Source organism: Amia ocellicauda, chromosome 7 (genome assembly GCF_036373705.1).
Source record: "Amia ocellicauda isolate fAmiCal2 chromosome 7, fAmiCal2.hap1, whole genome shotgun sequence".
NCBI lineage: Eukaryota > Metazoa > Chordata > Actinopteri > Amiiformes > Amiidae > Amia > Amia ocellicauda.
This window is the reverse complement of record NC_089856.1, coordinates 38,915,818-38,942,246: the sequence shown is the minus strand read 5'-3', so window position 1 is coordinate 38,942,246 and position 26,429 is coordinate 38,915,818. Positions and strand designations below refer to the sequence as shown.

The 26,429-nt window shown below is 38.1% G+C and overlaps 2 protein-coding genes across 2 annotated transcripts; both read right to left on the bottom strand.

Moving 5' to 3' along the window:
• Positions 1-382: 382 nt before the first annotated feature.
• LOC136754150 (extracellular calcium-sensing receptor-like) lies at positions 383-4,757 on the bottom strand. Its single transcript, XM_066710482.1, has 6 exons — positions 4,732-4,757; positions 4,210-4,504; positions 3,255-4,070; positions 2,746-2,973; positions 2,182-2,305; positions 383-1,296 (listed from the first exon to the last, which is right to left on the bottom strand). The coding sequence occupies exons 1-6, from the start codon at positions 4,755-4,757 to the stop codon at positions 383-385; spliced, it is 2,403 nt and encodes an 800-aa protein (XP_066566579.1).
• A 1,609-nt stretch (positions 4,758-6,366) lies between these two features.
• On the bottom strand, positions 6,367-12,825 carry LOC136754149 (extracellular calcium-sensing receptor-like). The gene is made up of 7 exons (XM_066710481.1): positions 12,680-12,825; positions 12,293-12,587; positions 11,630-12,145; positions 11,330-11,590; positions 10,826-11,053; positions 9,010-9,133; positions 6,367-7,280 (listed from the first exon to the last, which is right to left on the bottom strand). The coding sequence occupies exons 1-7, from the start codon at positions 12,823-12,825 to the stop codon at positions 6,367-6,369; spliced, it is 2,484 nt and encodes an 827-aa protein (XP_066566578.1).
• Between the last annotated feature and the right edge of the window lie 13,604 nt (positions 12,826-26,429).

Genomic DNA, 26,429 nt, shown 5'->3' with positions numbered 1-26,429 from the left:
GCAGTGCTTACGAATTGAAAGATAACTGTTGTGGCTGTGTCTATAGCTACTTTAAACTCAATCCATCTCTTTATGTATATAGATAGATAGATACATGTAGGAGAATACTACAGAACGGTTGAGCTATAAAAAATGAAAACAACACATTTAAGTGTTTGTTTTCATATTATATTCAGTTAAACAAAACCATATACACACACCCCCCTCTTTAAATTCACACATTGTTGCCATTAGTTTAGTCATGAGTGACCAAAAAGCTCCACAGTCTCATAGGAATGATATTCACAAATTGGAATCTGTTTACTCTTGCTTAGAAGACAGTTCTCTAAAATGAATAATCAAAGGAATGCTTCAAATGAGTCAAAATTCTTATTTTAATCATTCAGATGGATTTTGAGGACATTTTACCCATTAAATGCTTCTTTGTATTCATCTCTGGTTTTAGTAGTATAATGTAAAATTTGGGTAGAAAAATACAAAATAGCAAGCCAAAACTTGATGCTAAAATGGCAAATATTTCTACGGCTACTGTAAATTTTCCAGGTGAACTGATATAAGCTGGAATAAATGTTGTCCAGACTGCACAGAATATGAGCATGCTGAATGTAATTAATTTGGCTTCATTGAAGTTATCAGGCAGTTTTCGAGCCAGGAAAGCCAGCACAAAGCACATGGCAGAGAGGAATCCAATATACCCTAACACAGCCCAGAATGCACCTGCAGATCCCAGGTCACACTCCAGAATGATTCTGTCTTTGTAGTATTTCATATTTTGATGTGGAAAAGGGGGGGATAGAATCAACCACAGGCTACATATTAAGGCCTGAATTAATGTAAAAGCAATAACACTTAACCTCTGCTGTGTGGGCCCAAACCATTTCATAATATTATTGCCTGGCAGTGTAGCCCTGAAGGCCATTAACACCACTATTGTTTTCCCCAGAACACAAGAGATGCACAGGACAAATGTGATGCCAAATGCTGTGTGGCGCAACATACAGGACCACTCAGAGGGCTGGCCAATGAAAGTAAGTGAGCAAAGGAAACACAGAGTTAATGAGAAGAGCAGGAGGAAACTGAGCTCAGAGTTACTGGCTCTAACAATGGGTGTATCTCTAAAATAAAAGAAAACTATTGCTGTAACTATAGCTAAGAATGCTCCAAGTAATGCAAATATAATTAGCAGTATTCCCATGATGTCTCCATAAGACAAAAATTCAATGTCCTTTAATATGCACTGGTCTCTCTCTTCATTGGACCAATACTCCAGAGGGCACTTAGCACAGTCAATGGAATCTGGAAAAAAATATTAAGAATCACAAACCTGATTTAATGTTTAATGTCATTGGTACAAAAATGTTTTGATTATATAAATATTGTTAATTTCACTCTTATTTATAATTGAATCTATCATTTGTGATATTGAACACATATTCAGTGAAGGTGGAAAATTGTCATCTGTAAACATGTGACTTTCGTTCTCATTGTTTTCGATGCAATGAAGCAAACTCTGAGAATAAAAAAAATATTGTTAAACTATACTGATTCATCAGTTAAACTAATTTAAGAATAAACTTTTCAGATTCCGATGAAGGTTGTGAAATATATATATGTATATGTATATATATATATATATATATATATAGTGTCAAACTGCCTTGGCTGTACACATGTGCGGGTCTTCTCCATTGTGATCTTTTAAGAGTAGAAACAAGTCACGACCCATTGAGGTTGTTGCAAAACAGGACTGTGCCTGTATGTTTAAAACTTAACAAAATAAAACAAAACAAAACCTAGTTTCCATTGAAGTCTTAACTAGTCTTTAACAAAATCATTCTAAACACAATCTAGATTAAACACAAACTGGCTTTGAACCTCATTCTCTCTCTCAGCCACACCTTATATACCTGGTGGATCACTGAAGTAGTAGCACCAGGTGAATTCATTAGATGGTAATATGGCTGCCTGAAGGTTTCTGAGAAACTTAGTTTTCTATGGTCGGTATTCTACCATAGGGTACAGACCCTGCAGCAGGCCTGCCCTGACATATGTGCCATGTATAACCCTGCTCCTTGATTTGTCACAATATATACAGAGCTATAAGAATAAATATTAAGGATGCTTCTCATTTTGAACATTAAACATCTGCTATTGTTAAGTATTTTCCTTTTCTTTTATTACCTGTTTGGTTGCTGATCTGTCCTTCAGCACATGGTACACAGTCAAAGCAGCAGACAGGCCTTCCCTTCTGAACAGCTTTGCGAGTGCCTGGGGGACAGCTCTCACTGCACACTGACACTGGCACCTTAGAAATTACAGGTAATGCCATGCATGTCATTACTGTTATTGCTTTAACCGTTCATAGTTTGACTGTACCACTAATCAAATATATACATTTCATAAGCTTTTATTAGTATTGATGACAGGGTTATCTAGAACTGTTTTGATTTAATGTGCGTCTTTGTAGGAGTATGAAGAGGAAACAGTAACTTACAGTAACAGGTACAGTTCAACAACAACAAAAAGAATGACTGTTTTGTATCTGTTACTAAGCCACAAATTATAGTATAATTTCAACAAGAACAAAAAAAAAATCTAATTCAACAGTACTTGCATAGAACATGGTTAATAATCTATCTAGCATAGAACATGGTAAATAATACATGGCTCTGTCACACAGTTTATATAACAACATATAATAAGAAGTCATTTTGGTTTAGAAGAAGGAAGTTGATGAAAACTTACCTGATTCTGGTTGCCTGTCCAGACAATGCTCATGTTGTTCATTTTAAAACGTGTTTCCCTTGGTAAAGATGCATCATAATGTCCAACAACAACAAAGTCAATGTTCTCATCTTTATTTAGTTGCCAGTTGACTAATTCATATCTTCCTGCTGGATCCCCATTGCTGTCAAATGACACCTGTTCGCCGGTTTTAGTTTTGAAATTAATGTTTTTCAGGTAATGAAGCACCTGTGACAACAGATTGTTTCAAGTTTCATTTTTTCACTATTCATATACTTGATACCAGTGTGCAACTCCCTGACTGTCAATGCTTATATTTAATGAAGTACAAAACAAATACATTATGCTGTTTGTGATTTGCAGGTGTTTTGAAATGTAAATGTTATTTTGTGTTCATGACTAATTTTGAATATTCACATATCAGAATTTTCAATCTACAGAGTAATAATAAAGGCTTTTGCTTAATATTATTAGATGTTTTTAAATAAGAAAATAAAATAAATCCTTACCTGCCAAGGTGCAATTTCCAAGTTATTTGAACAGGTTTTATTTATAAAGAGATCTTCCCCATATTTACAGCTGAGAAGATCATGAAGAGCATGCGCCACTGCATACACTGCTTTATAAACATTATGAGGGATTCTGAGCTCAGACACATCAGTGTACTGATTATTCACTTCTCTTAAGTTCTCCATCCCTGTGCAAGGAATTGTTTTTTTTTCCTTGTCATGGTTTGTCAGACTACAGCTAAAAACTGTTTCCCAAAAATCCTGCAGAAATGTATTATGGGGATCATTAGATGGGTGAACACTTAGTAAAAAATCATTTAAGCCTCTTATTTTGGTGTTCACATTTGTAAATCCAATTGCGCCACCAAGAATTTTATAACTGTCATGATTAGCAAGGTTTCTGGCAGTAATCCAAGATTCACTGCCTATCCACTGCACACCAGTGACATTTTGAAGCAGCATTTCTTGTAATAACATAGACATCTCAACTTTAGGCAAGAAAGCTAGTATTACTTTTGCAGTAGACATTCTAATGATTTTTATAATTCTATGGATTTTGTGTATTGGATCAATGCTTAAAAAGGCCTCTGAATACTCAATACAAATACCCTCCTCTTGAGAAACTTGCAGAAAGGTTGCCATCCCACTGTTGCCGTAATCATTGTCACTACTAATGGCCCCAACCCAGGTCCATCCAAAGTGCCTGACAAGCTGTGCCAGGGCTCTGCTTTGGTAATAGTCACTGGGGATGGTTCTGAAGAATGAGGGAAATCGTTTTCTGTTGCTCAAGCATGCACAGGTAGCAAGGTGACTAATCTGTACCAAACGAATGGTAAAAATAATGTAAATACAATCATTCTACAAATGCATGTGACTTCATATTTATTTTAATACAATTTTGTATACCTAATTTTTATTTGGATATGAAAAGGAAAAAGCATTAAAATGTTCTTACCAATGGCACATTGAAAGGTCCAAGAGATGTTGCAGTTCCTATTGTTACAGATGAGGCAGCTTGTCCTATAATTGCATGGACGTTAGGTGGTTTGGTGCAGGAGTTTTCAGAGAGAACTCCTTCCTCCTGGCCGTTCACTAAATTAAAGGCACCTCTTACTGTTGATAGTATATTTGGACACACACTGTGGATCCTGTAGCCCAAGGTAACATTGGGGAGAATATCTGTACTGTTGTTTATTTCCTCTATGGTGAAGATCATGGTCTGGGCAAGCTGAAAATCTCTGAAATCTATGCTGAAAGAGTATGCATAAATAATGAATAACTAAACATGTAAAACACTAATTCATATTATGTATATATAAATTGTTTATATTTGTATGTGTGTTTGTATATAATATTTACAATATATTTTATGTACATTATATCAGTTATATAATATATAATTCTATATTTATATTATATATATTATATATGTTTATAATAGCTCATATAAAACAAAATGTGTTTTATTTGTACATACCCTTTGCATTCTGTAGGTTCTGGCATGGTTGTGAAGTTGTGCATTGTACTAAACATCCCTGTTTTTAATGAAAATAGACCTCCGATTAAAATGTCTCCAGTCTTTGAAAAAGCAGGTAGTTCTGGTCTGCCTTGCAACTTACATATTGGCTTCTCTGCTGATATAAAGACAGCAAGCAGAACTACTTTTAGTACTAGCATTTTCAAATGTTCTCCATGTCAGTGATTACATATAGCACGTCCTGCTTTTATATTTTACAGGGTGTGGAGCTGTCACAGGTGGTACATTTTGTATGTCTCCATGGATAAGGGTGTCTGCCAAGAAATACATAATAATAATAATAATAATAATAATAATAATAATAATAATAATTAAACCTTGAGTGGATTTCAAGCACTCATCCCAACAGTAACTCTCAAAGGTGCTTCAAGTCACAACAGTAATTCTCAAAGGTGGGTTAGATCCCTTGTGTTTTGTTGGAAGAAATTAATAAGGAATACATGTGATAATTTAATTCTTTAAAATTAATATATATTTTTATTTGAACTACAGGAAAATACATAAACATAAATTAAGCTATTTTGTTTACATATTTCAGAACAAATTTTCTTATATAGAGTTCAGAAATGTACATATTACTGATATTTTGTCTAATTTGTATAGGTTAATTCAATATAACTTGAAATTGCAGTGAGGGAAACAGAATTTATATATGTCTTAATAGATCACTGTTTTTTCTGTGTTTGTAGGCCTAGCAGCCAAAAAATGAAAGACATGTGCAGGGATATATCTGTCTTCTATAACCCTGCCCCACACTGTGTTACAACAGGTTAATACAATATAACTTGAAATTGGGAAACAGGATTTCTATATGTATTAATAGATCAGCTTGCTTGATTGTCAGTTGTAGTAACCTGTTCATTTAGTACAAACATTCTGGGTGTTTCTGGAGGAAATCATGGCTACCAATGAAAGCAAGAATTTCAGTGCACTTAAGGTTGATTTTATTGAAAACTTGTGATTAACTGAATTAGAAAGATGTAACAAGAAAGCAATGCTAAAAATACAAACTAAAAAATACAAATGCAATAATAATAAACAATTGCACTCCTGAATTGAAACTGAACCATAATTCAGTAAGTGTTCATGTGGGGTATGCGATTACCTTTCCCAGTGTAGTTTTGTTATAAAATATCCTCATGACTCCACATAACCTTCTATGTTTTTTTGGGGCAGAAGTGTTCTGCTAATCACCACAGGGCGTAACACTCTCACTCACAGAGACCACTGGCTACTGGATACGATACTGTTTTAAGGCGTTGTTTAAATTGGTAGGTGGTGTATTGTATATGTACAGATTCTACAAAGACTAATATAAGGTTATATTATTTTATAAAATTACAAATCAATTTACTTCTGACTGCAAATGACAGTGTATCATGGGGAATATGCTTAATTTCTTAAAGTGGAGATTTAATTTGAATCAAGCAATTTGCATTATATTGTCAAAACTGTTATAATTCATAGATTGGAAAGAAATACTAAAAACACACAGTTGAAATATCATTATTTAAATGTGTCTGTTTTTGATTAATGCAGTTTAGTTTTGCTATGGATATAGATAGACAGATGAATTCAGAGGGATTTTGATGGCGTTTTACCCATTAAATGCTTCTTTGTATTCATCTCAGGCTTTAGTAGTATAATATAAAATTTGGGTAGAAAAATACAAAACAGCAAGCCAAAACTTGATGACAAAATGGCAAATATTTCTACGGCTACTGTAAATTTCCCAGGAGAGCTGATATAAACAGGAATAAATGTTGTCCAGACTGCACAGAATATGAGCATGCTGAATGTGATGAATTTGGCCTCATTGAAGTTATCAGGAAGATTTCGAGCCAGAAAAGCCAGCACAAAGCACATGGCAGAGAGGAATCCAATATACCCTAACACAGCCCAGAATGCACCTGCAGATCCCAGGTCACACTCCAGAATGATTCTGTCTTTATAGTATTTCATATTTCGATTTGGAAAAGGGGGAGATAGAATCAACCACAGGGTGCATATTAAGGCCTGAATGAAAGTGAAAGCAAAAATGCTTAACCTCTGCTGTGTGGGCCCAAACCATTTCATAATATTATTGCCTGGCAGTGTAGCCCTGAAGGCCATTAACACCACTATTGTTTTCCCCAGAACACAAGAGATGCACAGGACAAATGTGATGCCAAATGCTGTGTGGCGCAACATACAGGACCACTCAGAGGGCTGGCCAATGAAAGTAAGTGAGCAAAGGAAACACAGAGTTAATGAGAAGAGCAGGAGGAAACTGAGCTCAGAGTTATTGGCTCTAACAATGGGTGTATCTCTAAAATAAAATAAAACTATTGCTATAACTACAGCTAAGAATGCTCCAAGTAAAGCAAATATAATCAGCATTATTCCCATGATTTCTCCATAAGACAAGAATTCAACATTCTTTGATATGCACTGGTCTCTCTCTTTATTGGACCAGTAATCCAGAGGGCACTTAGCACAGTCAATGGAATCTGGAAAAAAATATTAAGAATCACAAGCCTTGGTACAAAAATGTTTTGATTATATAAATATTGTTAATTTGAATCTATCATTTGTGATATTGAACACATATTCAGTGAAGGTGGAAAATTGTCATCTGTAAACATTTCATGACTTTCTTTCTCATTGTTTTCTATACAATGAAGCAAACAATGAGAATAAAAATATCCTTAAACTTTACTAATTCATCAGTTAAACTAACTGAAGAATAAACTTTTCAGATTCTGATGAAGATTGTAATATATATATATATATATATATACATATGTATACATATATATATATATATATATATATATATATATATATATATACACATATGTATATATATATATATATATATACGCCGATCAGCCATAACATTATGACCACTGACAGGTGAAGTGAATAACACTGATAATCTTGTCATCATGGCACCTGTCAGTGGGTGGGATATATTAGGCAGCAAGTGAACATTTTGTCCTCAAAGTTGATGTGTTAGAAGCAGGAAAAATAGGCAAGCCTAAGGATCTGAGCGACTTTGACAAGGGCCAAATTGTGATGGCTAGATGACCGGGTCAGAGCATCTCCAAAACTGCAGCTCTTGTGGGGTATTCCCGGTCTGCAGTGGTCAGTACCTATCAAAAGTGGTCCAAGGAAGGAAAAACGGGGGAACCGGCGACAGGGTCATGGGTGGCCAAGGCTCATTGATGCACGTGGGGAGCGAAGGCTGGCCCGTGTGGTCCGATCCAACAGACGAGCTACTGTAGCTCAATTTGCTGAAAAAGTTAATGCTGGTTCTGATAGAAAGGTGTCAGAACACACAGTGCATCGCAGTTTGTTGCGTATGAGGCTGTGTAGCCGCAGACCAGTCAGGGTGCCCATGCTGACCCCTGTCCACTGCCGAAAGCTCATACAATGGGCACGTGAGCATCAGAACTGGACCACGGAGCAATGGAAGAAGGTGGCCTGGTCTTATGAATCACGAGTTCAAGGTGTTGACTTGGCCTCCAAATTCCCCAGTTCTCAATCCAATCGAGCATCTGTGGGATGTGCTGGACAAACAATGGAGGCCATGGAGGCCCCACCACGCAACTTACAGGACTTAAAGGATTTGCTGCTATCGTCTTGGTGCCAGATACCACAGCACACCTTCAGAGGTCTAGTGGAGTCCATGCCTCGACGGGACAAGGCTGTTTTGGCGGCAAAAGGGGGACCAACACAATAATAGGCAGGTGGTCAAAATGTTATGGCTGATCGTGTATATATATATTTATAGTGACAAACCACTTTGGTTGTACACATGTGCGGGTCTTCTCCATTATCTTTTAGATCTTTTAACTCCCAAACCCAGCTCCCATTGGAGTCTTACAAAATCATCAGTCTCAACACAATCTAGATTAAACACTTGCTTTGTTTTCCAGATCCCCCCCCTCCACCTCATTCTCTCTCTCAGCCACACCTTATATACCTGGTGGATCACTGAAATAGTAGCACCAGGTGAATTAATTAAATGGTAATATGGCTGCCTGAAGGTTTCTGGGTATTCTACCATAGGGTACAGACCCTGCAGCAGGCGTGCCCTGACATATGTGCCATGTATAACCCTGCTCCTTGATTTGTCACAATATATACAGAGCTATAAGAATAAATATTAAGGATGCTTCTCATTTTGAACATTAAACATCTGCTATTGTTAAGTATTTTCCTTTTCTTTATTACCTGTTTGGTTGCTGATCTGTCCTTCAGCACATGGTACACAGTCAAAGCAGCAGACAGGCCTTCCCTTCTGAACAGCTTTGCGAGTGCCTGGGGGACAGCTCTCACTGCACACTGACACTGGCACCTTAGAAATTATAGGTAATGTTTTAAGTATTTAAAGTAGACTATACCAGTATTCAAATTTATAAATTTGATAAACTTGTAAGGTTGTTATCAGAAGTATCTTCTACTTAATTTAATATAAGAGTAAAAGAAGCAACAGTAATTTTCAAAGTACAGCAGAAAGAACAAAACAAGAAAACAAGAATCAACCTAATTAACACAGTACATGGTAAATAATACACAGGGTTGGGAGAGTTACTTTTAAAAAGTATTTTTTTTCCACAGTACAAACAATTAAAATGGTTATTAAGATTTGCATCAGTTTTATTTGCATATTTATACTTTGCATTTTGTAGTAGTGTATGCATTAAAAAAAAAAAGTGAAACTGTATTTCGATACCCTTTGCATTTTCACAATCTGACATAAATCAGACATAACGGTCAAAGATGTTGTATCACGATCACCGTAATTTTAATGTAGGCATTGGTTTCAGTTTTCTGTTAATCACCGATATCGCAAAACCCATTTTCTTGAATTGAAATAGGTATCTTCTCTGTAAATTGTAAGTGCATTAAATGCTTATAAAGACTACAGTTTATTTTGTTATATCTGTGATGATAAACGGATCAAGCAACTTGCTATAGTGAAGGGCATTTAAATTAATTACATTGTTCTATCCATGAGAAACGCAGTTACCGGTTTCAATTCACCAGGCACTGAAAACACATTGTTTTTATTTTAGACTATAAACATGTTGCATGTTGTTATTTTGGTATTATATTAAGTCTTTCATTGTTAAGGACACAGAACCAGCTAGGATGCACAGGAACTATTAAGTACTATACTATACTAAGTATCTTAACATTAGATAGTTAAATTTGTATTTGCTGTAATAAGTTATCCTATCAATAATGTTTTTGGTTAGACTATGCCTGTGCTGCAGCTTATTATCCTTTCATTAAAAATATGTAATAATTAAATTGTATTTATTATCACTTTTATTAAAATGCATATTTTCTACTTGCATGTCAAGCATAATTGTATTTCGGCTGCACAGATTTAAAAAATAAAATCTTACCTCCAAATGTTTTTATGATTTGAAGTTGAGTTCTTGTAAGCAGACAGTACATTGTCCTGTGGTAGGCACATCTTGTATTTCACTTTAATATTTTATACATTTTCTTTCTTTGAAAGTTAACAATTGCCTGTACTTCCACGAGTTAAAACTGTATTAACACACAATGTTGCCCCAACATTGTAGCAATGTAATTTACCTTGCAACAACATTGTAGAACTGTGTGTTACTAACTAGGATGCTGACTAGCAACTTCCATTATGACTGCTTGTTGTAGAATGCCGCTGAATCACACACTCTTTGCTGAATACGTGAAAATAAAAACAATTTTGCAAATGTACTTCACGTGGGCCCCTTCAGATTCAGGGACTTCCCTTACACTTGTACACTTTCATGTAAATGATCTAGAAGTAATCAGTAATCTCTTACTCTTTTAAAAAGTATCGGTAATCAGAATACTCGTCTGACAGGAGTAACTGTAACCGAAATACAATTTCTGTAATCTGACAATACAACGCTGCTACTTGTAATCCGTTACACCCCAACACAGATAATACATTACCCAGTCACACAGCTGTAATACAACATATAGTAAGTAGTCATTATGGGTTAGATCAAAGAAGTTGATGAAAACGTACCTGATTCTGGTTGCCTGTCCAGACAATTCTCACGTTGTTCATTGTAAAACGTGTTTCCCTTGGTAAAGATGCATCATAATGTCCAACAACAACAAAGTCAATGTTCTCGTCGTTATTTAGTTGCCAGTTAACTAATTCATATCTTGCTGCTGGATCCCCATTGCTATCAAAAGACACCTGTTCCCCAGTTTTAGATTTGAAATTAATGTTTTTCAGGTAATGAAGCACCTGTGAAAACAGATTGTTTATAAATAAAGTTTATTTTTCTTTGGTGAGAGTTCATTCAAATCTTTTCATATAATTACATTTGAGATTAATATGCAAATCCCTGACTGTGGTAGATGAGTCAAAGCTTCAGTTCAAGTTCAAAAGGGATACTTTATGCAGTTTGCAGTTTTTAATTATTCAGTTTTATAGGTGTAATATTCACAATTCCAACTTTATCAAGCTGCACATAAAACCTCAGTAACATTTAAGGTAGTTTAAAGAACATAAGATCCTTACCTGCCAAGGTGCAATTTCCAAGTTGTTTGAACAGGTTCTATTTATAAAGAAATCTTCCCCATATTTACAGCTGAGAAGATCATGAAGAGCATGCGCCACTGCATACACTGCTTTATAAACATTATGAGGGATTCTGAGCTCAGACACATCAGTGTACTGATTATTCACTTCTCTTAAGTTCTCCATCCCTGTACAAGGAATTGTTTTTGTTTCCTTGTCATGGTTTGTCAGACTACAGCTAAAAACTGTTTCCCAAAAATCCTGCAGAAATGTATTATGGGGATCATTAGATGGGTGAACACTTAGTAAAAAATCATTTAAACCTCTTATTTTGGTGTTCACAATTGCAAATCCAATTGCACCTCCTAGAACTTCATAACTTTCATAACTTGCAAGGTTTCTGGCAGTAATCCAAGATTCACTGCCAATCCATTGCAAACCAGTAACATTCTGCAGGGTCATTTCCTGCAGCAAAACTAACATTTCTCCTTGAGCCAGGAAACCCACAACTACCTTGGATGTAGATTTTTTTATAACTTGAATAACATTGTGAATTTTCTCTAGTGGATCTGTTCTGGATAGGGCCTCTGAATACTCAATACAAACTCCTTCCTCTTGAGCAACTTGCACAAAGGTTGCCATCCCACTGTTGCCATAATCATTATCACTTCTAATGGCCCCAACCCAGGTCCATCCAAAGTGCCTGACAAGCTGTGCCAGGGCTCTGCTTTGGTAATAGTCACTGGGGATGGTTCTGAAGAATGAGGGAAATCTTCTTCTGTTACTCAGACACGCACAGGTAGAAAGGTGACTAATCTGTACCCACAAAACAGTAACAAGACACAGACATAATGTGAATATAATTATCTACAAATTAATGTCACTATATTTTTTGTATTTTAATATCATTTTAATATCAATATACCTAATTATAATTTGTAAAAATAAAAAATATGTTCTTACCAATGGCATATTGAAAGGTCCGAGAGATGTTGCAGTTCCTATTGTTACAGATGAGTCTGGTTGTCCTATAATTGCATGGACGTTAGGTGGTTTGGTGCAGGAGTTTTCAGAGAGATTTCCTTCCTCCTGGCCGTTCACTAAATTAAAAGCACTCCTCAATGTTGATAGTATATTTGAACACACACTGTGGATCCTGTAGCCCAAGGTAACATTGGGGAGAACATCTGTACTGTTGTTTATTTCCTCTATGGTGAAAATCATGGTCTGGGCATGCTGAAATTCTCTGAAATGTATCCTGAAGGAATATGCACACATTATTAACAACTAAACATCTAAATACAGAACCCATTGGAAAAAAAAAAAATGCAATTTTACATTTTAACTTACCCGTTGCATTCTGTAGGTTTTGGCATACTTGTGAAGTTGTTCATTGTACTAACCATTCTTGGTTTTAATGAAAATAAACCTCCAATTAATATGTCCCCATTCTTTGAAAATGTGGGCAGGTCTGCTCTGCCTTGTAGTCTACACATTGGCTTCTCTGCTGATGCTAAAAGGGCAAGTAGAAGTACTTTTAGTACTAGCATTTTCCATGTCAGTGACTACATACAACACATCCTGCTTTTATATTTTACAGGGTGTGGAGCTGTGCTACAGGTGCTAAAATAAACCTTGAGTGGAATTCAAGCAGTAATCCCTACAGTAACTCTCAAAGGTGGGTTAGATCTCTTGTGTTTTGTTTGAAGAAAATTACATCATGGTAATATTTGATCATGCAATTCTTTAATTCATGTTAATGTTGTTTGATGTTAATAAATACATAAACAAAGCTCTTTTATTTATTAAAGAAATATTAATATTAATGAAATTTTATGTCCAAGCAAATCAAGTTTTGTAAATGTGTTTGCTTTGTTTCAGAATAAGGATTTTAAAACCAAGCTTTGAAAGGTATATATTTTTGAAATATTGTCTAGTAGGGTTATCCTATATAGTTTCAAATCTATGTGCGTGAAACCATTTTTACATGTGGAATTAAATCAGTGTGTTTGATTTTGAATTTTCTATCTATCACAAGCATTCTGTGTATTTCAGGAGGAAATCATGGCTACCAATATACGCTTTTAAAGTTGCTTTTATTGGAAATTTGTGATTAAGTGATTAACTGTAGGTTTTATTCTTGTTATTATATCAATTTACAAATAATTAATGTATTGGTAATTGGCATGGGTGTGGGTGATGTGAAATATGTGTATTGCTTAGCTTCTTGAAATAGATATTTGATTCAATTTTAATATAGCAATTAGTATTATATTGTTGTCATGGCTACAGTCCAGCACTCCTCCAACACAGTGTAGGCACAACCTTCCATACCAGTCAGTTCTCCCAGCTCTCTTTATTCAATCAACATTCCTGAACACCTTGTGCAATTGTTCAATTACCTGCTCTCAATCGCCTTGCACCTCCCAACTTTTTCTTTGCTTCGCTTTGCTTCACATATAAAGCCCTCACTCTTGCATACTTTGTGAAGTTTTGTTAGTACTACACTACAACTCTGAGCAGTATCTTCTTGTGCCTTGTTTAAAGCTTGAAAGCCTTGACCCCTTGCTTTGCCCCTTGACCTCGGACCTCCTCTGACTGATTGCCCAACCTTTGATTGCCCTGTCTTGTATTCGACCCATGCCTGTCTGACAATGTCCACCACACACCGTGACTAGGTCCCCCTGTTCCCGTGTTCTGCACACTGTGACAAAAATCTTCGCTAATAATGGACCCAGCGGATCTTCCAGAGGTGAGGACTGCCCTCACAACCCAGGTAACCATGCTCACTGAGCATGAGAGGATGCTCCAGCAGATTGAGACCACCTGGATCAGATCCTCAAGCTTCCTGATGAATTTCCCAAACCCCTGGTAGCTGTTGCCCCCGCTGCAGCTGCCACTCCGGCAGTCCCAGTCAGACCAGTGCAGCTAGCCGTACCAGAAAATTATGACTGCTTACCAGACCGCTGTAAGGGGTTCTTGCTCCAGTGCTACCTTTATTTCGCACACCAACCCACATCCTTACCAACTGATGCGGACTAGATCGCTCCTGACTGGGAAAGCGCTCCAGTGGGCATCCGTGATATGTTCAACCATCCAGCTGAAGGAAGGCCAGGGAACAACTCCTCTCTCTTTGCCAGGGCACATCATCTGCTGCAGATTATGCCTTGAAGTTCCACACACTGGCTGCGAATAGTAGGGCTCTCATCACTGTTTCTGCCTGGGGCTGCATGCTGAACTGCAAGCAGAACTTGCCAGCAAAGATGAGGCCCTGGGAATGGATTCAGCTCATTTCTAAATCTGTGTTTGTACTTGCACTGCTAGATTCAGAATCCTCGAGGAACTTCATCAACCAGAAGACGGTGAATCGACTCAGTATCCCACTCTAACTGTGTGTACCTCCTCTTCGTGTCTGAGCAGTCAATGACCAGCCCATTGGTTCCAGTCCGGTTTCCCAAAAAACAATTCCCATCACCATATCTGTTGATCTACTGCACACAGAACAACTGTCTTTCCTCATTATTGACTCTCCTTGGAGCAGATTTGATCCTCGGGCTACCCTGGCTCACTTAACATAATCCAGCCATTTCCTGGACTGACAGAGACATAATATCCTGTTGGCAGCATTGTTTCACCAGATGTCTCCACCTTGCAAGGCCACACACATTGAGTCCCCTTCTCTCTGCTCTAACACACATCCCTCCCGAATATACAGACCTATTTGCGGTGTTCAGTAAAACCCACATGTCCCATTTACCACCGCACCGATCCATGGACTGTGCCATTGACCTCCTTGCAGGCACCTCTCCTCCAAGGGGTCATATTTAACCTCTCTCTCTCCCAGAGTCACAGGCCAAGGAGGAGTACATCAAGTAGGCTTTGGACCTGGGAATCATTTGTCCTTCCACGTCTCCAGCCATGGCCAGCTTCTTCTTTGGATCCAAGAAGGACGGTGGGCTTCGGTGGGTGAGTTTTCAGTCTTGCATTGATTACAGGGCTCTCAATGCAGTGACTTTGAAGTACCGGTACCCGCTGCCATTAGTGCCAGCCACCCTGGAGTATGTAAGAGGAACCCATTACCAAATTGGACCTGCACAGCACCTACAGTCTCATATGAGATGAATGGAAGACGGCATTCATCACACACACGGGCCATTATGTATACCTCGTCATGCCTTTCGGTCTCACCTTGCCCCTTCTGTCTTCCAGGCTTTCGTGAATGAGGCACTGAGATGCTTCCTGCATCACTTCATCATCGTCTACATCAACGACATCCTGATTTACACTTCCTCCCTCTCTGAACACATTTCCCATGTGTGACAGGAGCTCCAGTGTCTGCTGATAAACAGACTGTATGTCAAGGCGGAGAAGTGCGAGTTCCACTGCCAGTGCGTGGGTTTTCTGGGATATGTCATTGATGCCAGTGGCGTGCACATGGACCCGGAAAAGGTGAGTGCTGTCACCGACTGGCCACAGCCCCGCACTGTGAAGGAACTGCAGCGCTTCCTGGGCTTTGTGAACTTCTATCGGCGGTTTATCTGCAATTTCAGCACTTTTGCCTCTCCATTAACCTCTCTGTTAAAGAGATCCACACGCACATTCATCTGGACAGACTCCGCCACTGCTGCATTCACCCGTATGAAGATACTATTTACTACAGCTCCCATCTGGACCCCTCTCTTCCGTTCATCATGGAGGTGGATGCCTCAGAATCTGGAGTGGGGGCTGTGCTTTTCCAGCGACACAGAGAGCCACCCAAGCTTCACCCCTGTGTTTTCTTCTCTCGCAAGCTGTCACCGGCGGAGCGCAATTACAACATCAGCAACCGTGAGCTTCTCGCTGTCAAGCTGGCCTTTTGAGGAGTGGAGACACTGGCTGGAGGGCTCCAAACATCCCTTACTGGTTCTGGTGGACCGGTTTAGTGTGTGACGACACCAGGTTCATTGGTGCCTGCTCCACCTGCGTGCAGTCCAAAGCTTCCAGAAATCTTCCAGCAGGTCTGCTTGAGCCACTTCCAGTCCCTCACTGTCCGTGGTCACACATAGTCATGGATTTCGTCACCGATCTCCCCAAATCACAGGGCTACACCACCATCCTGGTAGCAATAGATCAGTTCTCCATGGGCTGCCGGCTCATCCCTCTGAAGGGACTCCCCACAGCTCTCGAGACGGCAGAGATGCTATTCAACCAGGTCTTCTGCATTTACAGTTTGCCAGAGGACATCGTCTTGAAGCACAGAGGATTATGTATTTATTTAACATGCCCAGCCTGGAAGCCACCGACATGGAAGCTCTCCACCTCAGCGGCGTCTCTCTGAACAACAAAGTTTATCAGCTTTTATATGATGCATGACATGTGGTTCTGTGGGCAGGGTCCAGTCACATGCTTCCAAGAAGTGTTTGCTTTGAGGTCAGGTTTCTGGCCTTTGTAATGTTTATGATATCTTCTTGGAGGAAGGTGTGGGATGCAGAAACCAGATGGCTTCCTTTGATATACTGCAAGAGGTCTGATCCCACGGTCATTATTCGCAATTATCAAGCAATCATTATCAAAGACAGCTCCTGCCTGTCAGTAGAAACAACAAATCTATGAACAGATACTAAGCAAACTGGCAACTGTGGGCTATTTATCTGTTTGGATGTTCCTCTTATCATAAAAAACAGAAGTCAAAGTGGAGAGAGGAATGTCTAGAGAGTATGCCCTGAACAACTGCCTTAGTGGCTGTCACTAGCTCTTCAGTCTGCAACTGATGTCTCAGTTCACCTCCCGTGTCCCGACTACTGTCCTATTGCAGCATGTCCCAGACTGAGTGGAGTCACTTCTAACCCTGGGCAGAGTACGTGCAGAACTCCCTCACCAGCTATTCCTCCAGTCTCACCCCGTTCCATTGCACCCTTTGATACCAGCGTGCTCTGTTCCCTTAGGATGAGGAATCCACAGATGTCCTGGGACTCTGAGCTGATCAGGCAGGTGTCAGATTACGCGCTGCTCCAGAGTGCACTGGTTAGAATGCAAATGAGAGATTATTTTACAGCACAATATGCTATTACTTGGGGTGTTGTTCTTGTTATGTTACAGTAAGTAATACTTTAATTTTGGTTATCATATTTTAAATTTTATTTGTATATATTTGTTTTTTGTTGACCTGGTGGCAGATTTTGTATCTCTACCCTACTCTCAGCTGCAAAAAGGAAGTGCAAATTTAAAAAAGTATGTTTATATGACTGGAAACAAAAACAGACATATATAACATACTGTATATGTGTCAGGGCTGGAACAGAGAAGACTGAGGAGTGTAGGATCCAGTTGCGGTGTCTAGAAGGCCAAGAGGGTGGTATCAAAGAGTAGTCGGGGTCACTGAAGGTTTGTCAATCGATCGAGCAAACAACAATACAGGGGACGATCCGGAGACCTAAAACTAAAGGCAGGCAAGAGGTCGATACACTGGAAAACACAATAATAGAACCAAGGCTCAGAATTGCTGCAGAGAGGCAAGGCAAGACTTCGAGTTTGGCGGAGGGAACAAAGGAGAATATATAAAGGTTTAATGAGTATGGGAATTGGAGACAGGTGGAGATGATTAATGAGAACTGCGGCGATGATAATTGAATAATGGAGCGATCAGAGTCCTGGAACAGAGTTTGAGGAAAGTGTGGCTTAGGTGACCTCTAGTGGTGAAATAGTCAGGGCGTAGGAGTTACAATATGACAGCAGATTTCTGATATACAGCACTGTAAAAAAAAAAACAATTACAATCTGAGTTAGAAATAGTAAGAGCAATTGGTTCATATTGAATGGCCTGTTTTTGTCAGCATATTAAGAAACAATTCTCATTTCACCTCCATTGTGAGACATATTTACAGTTCTCAAATCACTGCAGCCCAAATAAAGTACCACAATCTGAGCCATTGTAATAAGTATTCATTGTCAGATAATTGGGGACAAAAGGCCTGTAACAAAGTGCATTGCTGGATAATTCTCACTGCATAACCATTACCATAAAAATAAGACTTGTTGAAAACAGTGTTCTCTAACTAGTGTCCCTCTAATTCTATATTTGATATTTTTAAATCAATGCATGCACTCTCTCTGGTTGGTTCCCTGACAAATTGAGTTAGAAAGCAGTCATTTACCATCTCAACCATTTCTATTTCTGCTTCTGTAGTCTCAACTGGGCTTTCCCAGTCTATGTTTGGGAAAATGAAATCCCCCATTATAACATAGAACATATCCCAGACCTCCCTGCCCCCCTGGTCCCTAGTTTAAAAGATCCTCAATTACTCTGCACACACACTCTCCCAATGCATTAGCCACCCTTCTGTTTAGGTGTACACTGTCTGGGTTTGTACAGGTCCCATCTATCCCAGAAGATGCCCCATAAATCTAAAACCCTCTTCCCTACACCAGGATTTCAACCACGTGTTGAACTTTCTAATCTCTGCATGTCTCCCTGGCCTGGCACGTGGTATTGGAAGTATTTCAGAGAAAACTGCCGTAGAGACTCTGCTCTTTAGTTTCTTTCTTAGTTTCTCTTTCCTATATCATTGGTTCCAAAGTGGACTATGACCAGTGGATCTCCCCCCAGCTTTGGCCAGTAGCTCGTCTACTAGTTTAGGGAGATCAGCAACCTGAGCACCAGGCAGGCAATATACCATGAGGGTCTCCTTATCACTAGAACACACTGTGTGATCTACACCTCTAAGAATCAGGTGTGGAAAAAATGCTGTGAAGTAAGAAAGCTTTCAAAAATAGACATGTTAATAGATTTTAGTTTTCAATTAACTAAATGCAAAGTTAGTGAACAGAAGAAAAATCAATGTCAAATCAATATTTGGTGTGACCACCTTTTGCCTTCAAAACAGCATCAGTTCTTCTAGGTACATTTGCACACAGTGTAGCGTAAGGTACACTTATAAATTTCAATTAAAGAAGTGGATTGATACTATCACCTTATCATGAATCCTGGAATCTTGTAGAACTCAATTTCTGTAATAATTGGATGCAGACACCAATTCCAAAGGTATAAATTGTCAAATTTATTCAAAACAAAGACTAAATGTAGCACTACACTAATTATACAAAAGGGAAAAACTAATTAAAATTCAACTCTAGATCAACAAATCAAAGACAAATTACTTCTGTGACCAAATCAAAGACCATGGGATCGCATATGATAACACACAAATCGTTAAACAAAAAAGGTTATAAACACATTGACTACAATACCGGTTAGTAAGACGAAGGTGAGTCTCTCATTAGTATTGTTAGTCAGACATTAAATAACTACGCAGGTTAGTATTTATGTCAGGTAACTTCTCGTTATATATATATCAGTCTCATTTACGTTTAGGTGCCGAGAAAGATCCTATCATTACTTGTTACCACAATTTCCATTAACTGATTATTATTCAATGATTAAGGATAGGCAGGGCCACCAATAATCTAACGTCTATTAACTTGTGTCAATTTCAGACTAAACAGTTAAAGAGGAATGAGAAGATATTTCTCGGCGTTGACAGATTTTATTTCTAAAATTATCAACAAAACAGTTTAATGCAACACATTTATATTTAAGAAAACTAAATGATATTACACATTCTAGAGTTATGAATCACAGATTAACATTTCTAATTTATTTCTCAAATGTCATGAATCATGAACTCCAAACTGTTAAACTTATCTGAACTTCATCGCAGAGAGGCCTCTCTGGCTTCGGGCTCAGTTAACAGCACACGGCACGAGGTCCGTGTGGTTTGGAACAAAGGCAGTCCAGTTCGGCTTTGTCCAATAACTTCCACTCAGTCGATGCACCTGGAAGTTGGGGTTTCGCGAAACAGAGTCTTTTCCAAACAGATTTTCCACTGGTTTGAAGGCTCCAAGGTTGTGCACAAAATCTTCTTTGTAAGCAGGGTTTCCACTGTAGTTACTTGAAGACAAAGTCTTTGAGGAAAGCAGGGCCCTGTTTGTTCCAAGGGTCAAGTTTCTTAAGACTCAAATAACTATTTAAATGACTGACACTTTCGTATACAGTCGACTTAGTCAATTGTCCAGCTGTAAAACTCCACTGATCAGGTGGGCACAGGCAGGCATGCGTAGTCTGTGAAGTTCTTTATTTAATAAAGTCCTTTAAAAGAATTCTTCGTACGGCTCAATCTCCTTTTCCCAGTTTAACTCTTCTGTTGCCGGCAAAGACTTGGTTGGTTTCTGGTTCCGGTTCTGACAACAGAGCTACAGGTTGAGCTGTGGCAGCGAGTTTCTGGTTCAGGTGAGAGAGAGAGAGAACGAGACTGTGAGCTGTTCTTTATAGTCTGTCAGATCAATAGGTGATTGGTTCCTGAGTTCTTGAGATTGGATTTCAGTTTCAGCCCCCAGTGTCCTATTGGAGGGGGGCTTGATTTATGACTGATGTTAATCCATGCCATCTTTTGGAAATGCAGGTTGGCATGGGTTCGTAGCTCTGTTTCGGGAATTCGGCTCTCGCCCGCTTCAAAGTTTTTTTTTTACCTCCAGTCCCTATTCCCTAGACATTTCACAGCAGGGATTCCAAGCCATTTGGCCCATTCTCGGTACCATCCTCCCAAGACTGTCACTTTGATATATAGAACAGTTCATGTGCCGATGAGCTCAGGAAATCTGATAACTTTGGGGGAGAGGTCTTCTTTAGATCAGAGCTTCAGCTCAGAGCTAAAATGTTCTATCAAAATACACCCCCCCCCCCCCCTTAACGCTACAGGTGTACCAGGTTCCCACTGTTTTCTGCCAATTCTGAGCTGATGGCACTGCTGGACATCTTCCGATTGCGAAGGCAAGTACACATAATGTGTCTTTCATCTGCTGCAGTAAGTTTCCTTTGCCAACCACTGCGTCTACGGTCCTCAACATTGCCCATTTCTTTGTGCTTCTAAGAGCTTGCACAGAAATTTCTGCCAGGGAGAGACCTTTCTGATGCAGTAGAACTACCTTGTGTCTTGTTGCTGTGCTCAGTCTTCCCATGGTGTATGACTTCAGCAACCTCACCTTGTTAGCTGAGTTTGGCTGTTCCTCACCCAGTTTTATTCCTCCTACACAGCTGTGTCTGTTTCAGTGAATGATTGTGTTTCAACCTACGAATTGAATTATTATTATTATTATTATTATTATTATTATTATTATTATTATTATTATTATTTCTTGGCAGACGCCCTTATCCAGGGCGACTTACAACATGAGTACAAAATAAAGTGCAAAAATACAGTTAAGCATCAATTATTACAAATTCAATTTACATATGACATAGCAATTTAAAATATAATACATTTTACAACTTCCAATTTACAATTTGCACAGGCAAGTACAGTAAGTGAGGTCCTACATCCTGGACGGTAAAAGCTAAGTGCTGTCAAAATGTAGGGTCACAGTCAAGGGCTACAGGAAAGGGAGCAAGGAGGAAAGCAATCAAAAACACAAGAAGCAAATAAAACTCTGTGAAGTGCTATCTAATGGGGGTAAAGGACTAATATTATAATTACTGTCTGAAAAGATGTGTCTTGAGTAAGCGCCGGAATGAGATCAAGGACTCTGCTGTTTTGACTTCGGTGGGAAGGTCGTTCCACCATTTAGGGACCAGGGAAGAGAAGGAGCGGGCTCTGGAGGAAGGGGAGTGGAGAGGAGGCAGAGTTAGTCTTCTGGCACTGGAAGAGCGCAGTGGTGTGGAGGGGATGTATGGAGAGACGAGTGTCTGAAGGCAACTTGGTGCAGTGTGGTAGAGACAGCGGTAGGTGAGGGTCAATGTCTTGAACTGAATGTGTGCCGGTATCAGGAGCCAGTGGAGGGAGCGGAGCAGTGGAGTAGCGTGTGTGAATCAGGGCAGAGACAATACCATATGAGCCGCAGAGTTCTGGATGAGCTTTAATTAATTAAATTGTGAGTTTCAATACTTGGTTGAAATATGTGTGTATGTGTGTAAGTGTTTCCTGTGTATGTGAGTATTCAATACTATAGATGCATGTGCGAATGTTTAACATGTGTATGAGCTTTTCATATGTGTGTGTACACCAAGGTTTTAAATAATTCCTAAAGGGCCCCTTATACAAGTCTTATCACACTTGCATCATCAGCCCAAATGAGTGCCCTGTGTTATATGTCACAGATGCCTATTTATTATGCTAGGGCGCTGTATTGTATTTTAAATATGTCATGATACAGTTAAAAAAAAAAAAAACTAATAAAAATAGGCAACTTAAAGCTATTTTGGAAGAATGTGGATCATTATTAAACCAATTTCTACATACTGACTGTTTGGTTAGGTAAAGTAAATGTGTTTTGTTATTATATTCTAATTCATAGCAGAGCCGCAAGTTTCGTTTCAGAAGTGTAAATGTGTGTGTGTGTGTGTGTGTGTGTGTGGGGGGGGGGTAATATTAATGTTCTTTCAACAACCTATGCCTGTGATTCGTTGTCCTTGACCAATACCAGGATTTATGCCCCTTTTCCACTGGCGGACCCCGGACGCTTAAACGGGTGTTTCCACTGGCTAATTCAGATAAGAACATAAGAAAATGGGGAGAAAAAGAGAGAGAAACACTACTACGTCAGTCAGCACAACCTGATTTTGTTGAGTGATGTGTGATCAACCACAACAACAAATATTGGTCCTGGATCAATAAATCAAACATCCAATCAGAAAACAATACAATTAGAATGTGTTGGGACATCATCACCCCTTGCTGGTCCATTTCTGCCTGGACTGGAGGGAACTTCAAATGTTAGCTGCCCTGGAGAACATTTCAATTAGACCCGGTGATGATCTGTGCAGGTACGATGTATTTTTCCTGTCTTTCCATGTTTTGTCAGAATTTTGTTTTTTCTGTAAAACATCCTGGTTCCACTTCTCTCTTTGAAATAATTCATACTTTATTATTATTATTATTTACCACATTACATACACAATAATGAGTGATTTTATAGTGTGTTAGCCTATTCATATACTCCTCGTTTAATTTAAGGCACGTTTCTGTATAATTTTTTATACAAATACTGGAGTGCATTGTTAGCGGCTTGTGTTGTTTAATGATTGAAACTGTAAATAACATTCGGCGGTTTTATTTTTAAAACGTCTTGATCCCCGACTGGAACAGGGACATCACTGCTAGTGTTGACCTGAGTATATAGTTTAATTATTTAATTTGTTATTTATAATTGATCTTATATGTTACTTTCAAATGTGTTGATCACCATCTTGCCAAAACCATAAAGTATATGGTTAAAGAAGGAAAATAAATAAGCTAAGATAATGTGTTGACTATTTCTAAAAGAAGCCTCCCAAAGTGATTTGAAGGTCACTAAGAACTTCAGCTTTTTAAATTAACCATCACCGTATTTATGACATGCGTGTTTTTATTTTTGTATTATTTACTTACATGTGTTTTCATTGATTCAGTGTATTGATATATACCACCTTCTGTTCTATTCTCTTAATGTGGCTTTACATTTACTTACATGGGTTGTCTTGTAATTACATGATAAAAGCTACCACTTTATAATACAGTACTCTTCCTAATATATTGCACTGAGTTAATTACTATGATTCATAATACATTCACATATATCACTTGTTTATGTGTGTTTGGGTTTACTTGCTTGGACTGTGTATTCTTATTGTCACCTTAAGTAATATTACAATTCCAAAATGTGTCATTAGATTATTCTTCACAACATGTTTTAGTGTTTAATGTTTTATATGGCAGCATATAAGGTGTATATACAATTATTTGCTCACATTATTGTTGTTCATCCGTTACATTTATTTTATTATTGTAAGTCAAAGTGTAAACAGTGTAGAGTGTAGGCGGTAACCAGTGCTTTCTAAAAACAAAACCAAAGTACATCTCTGGGGATCGGCGCCGAGAGGAAGGAAGGACTGACGACTGGCGAAGGTAACAGATCCATCATCAGGCCTGCTGGCGCTGACCAACGCGGGAGTCCGGACGAGCGGCTGGAATAACTCGGACCCGCTTTCTGTGTCGTGAGGAGGTGGTGTGAGTTTGTGGTTGGGGCGTGCTTATATATTTATTTACGTTTGTCCACTGGCGGGACTGTGTTTTTTAATTACTTCAATTATATTTTTGTCTGAGTGAATAAGTCCTCGTTGAACTCTGTCGTGTATAACCGAGGTGAAGAGTTTTATTTCTGCAGTACAATTCGATTAAGCCCTCAGCAGCGAGGCCAAAGAGGACAATGTTGACTTGTTTTAGTTTTTTATCAATCTTATTATTATTTCGAGATCTCCAACAAATGAAAAGGTGCACCAACGATAAAAACAAGGGATTCAACCTATCGGGACATTTGGCCATTTATTGATTTTTCACGACAATTTAGACTTGTGGGTATATTTGTATTTGTTTCACAGTGAATTGTGTTGTTTTTATTTTTTATTTTGTTTCTGAGACTGCGAGATCAATTCTGTGTTTTTATTTTCTTGATTCTTTACATTTACATTTCTCTACTCGCATGTGTTTAAATAAATCAACACGATTGTTGTTGTTTTTTGTACTAAATTTGTGTGTGTTGCTATTATTATTATTATTATTATTATTATTATTATTATTATTATTATTATTATTGCTAGAGTGGGGTAAAAGTTAAATGCACTACAGGCCCTGGTTTTAATTTTGTGGAGTTATTAATAATAATTACTCAATGTGCTGCTTATTGTTTCTTTTTAGTAACTGTTAAAAAGTACTTGTTGCTTTAAAGTATTTGTTTTATTATTACAGGTATTATTAGTGTTGTGGTTACTTAGTTGCTGAATGTTTGGGGGTGTATAGTGGCACTTCTTTGTGTTGGCATTACCGGGGTGGAGGCACCACACCATTTTTAAAAATAACGGAAGAAAAACAAAACAACACAGATCAGCCAATTCACCATCTACTGCTGAGACCCAGGATTCTCCTTGTTTGTTTTTAATTCTCCATCCTTTATCCACTGATAACCTCCCTTTATTTACAGCAGACCCACAACCCCCAGGTACTCTGCAGGCAGAGTGGTCAGGGTAGGCTTACACTAGTATTTAATTTCAACTATAAATAAAGTACAAGGTAAATTCACTCTTGTTACAGTGTAATTACAGCATAAGTACACTGTAGTAAGGGTACTGTATTATAAAGTGTTTCCAACTATATATATATATATATATATATATATATACTGCTCAATAAAATTAAGGGAACACTTTCAGAAATCAATGTTAAGTGTTCCCTTAATATTTTTGAGCAGTATTATGAAGATTATATATTATATATGTTATATAAATTCTAGATTAGACAATATTTATATTATATAATTATTAATATATTTGTTTATAATAGCTCATATAATTTCATTTCATATATATGTAAGTTTTACTTACCCCTTGCATTCTGTAGGTTCTGGCACAGTTATGAAGTTGTACTGAACATCCCTGTTTTTAAATAAAATAGACCTAATTAAAAAGTCCCTATTCTTTGAGAATGCGGGCAGTTCTGGTCTGAATTGCAGCTTACATATTGGCCTCTCTGTCGATATGAAGACGGCAAGCAGAACTACTTTTAGTACTAGCATTTTCAAATGTTCTCCATGTCAGTGACTACATATAGCACATCCAGCTTTTTTTATTGTACAGGGTGTGGAGCTGTCCCAGGTCCTAAATTAAACCTTGAATGAAATTCAAGCACTCATCCCAACAGTAACTCTCAAAGGTTCTTCAGGTCACAACAATAATTCTCACAGCTGGGTCTTCTGTGTTTTGTTGGATGAAAATAATAAGGGATACATTTGATAACTTCATTCTAAAATGTCAAGAATGTATTGTCTGATTTGAACTACATGAAAATACATAAACATAGATACAGCTATTTTATTTAACACAGCAGTTTAAATATTGTTTATACTCATCATGTATATTTCCAAGCTATTATGATTCTGTAAACAACATGTTCCCTAGAATAAAGATTCTGATACAGATTTCAGAAAGGTACATATTACTGATATATTGTCTAAGAGTTATAAGTTAATTCAATATTACTTGAAATTGCAGTGAGGGAAACAGGATTTCTATGTATAGTAATAGATCAGTGTGCTTGAT

Bases quoted from the DNA above. Each gene is read 5' to 3' on its own strand.
- LOC136754150 (XM_066710482.1), bottom strand. From the start codon at position 4,757: ATGCCAGAACCTACAGAATGCAAAGG. The intron at 2,306-2,745 runs GTAAGTTTTCAT...GTAATTTCTAAG, and splicing joins GGACAGGCAACCAGAATCAG to GTGCCAGTGTCAGTGTGCAG. The intron at 1,297-2,181 runs GTAATAAAAGAA...ATTTTTTTCCAG, and splicing joins ACAGATCAGCAACCAAACAG to ATTCCATTGACTGTGCTAAG.
- LOC136754149 (XM_066710481.1), bottom strand. From the start codon at position 12,825: ATGTGTAGACTACAAGGCAGAGCAGACCTGCCCACATTTTCAAAGAAT. The intron at 12,146-12,292 runs GTAAGAACATAT...TTGTGGGTACAG, and splicing joins GACCTTTCAATATGCCATTG to ATTAGTCACCTTTCTACCTG. The intron at 9,134-10,825 runs GTACGTTTTCAT...ATAATTTCTAAG, and splicing joins GGACAGGCAACCAGAATCAG to GTGCCAGTGTCAGTGTGCAG.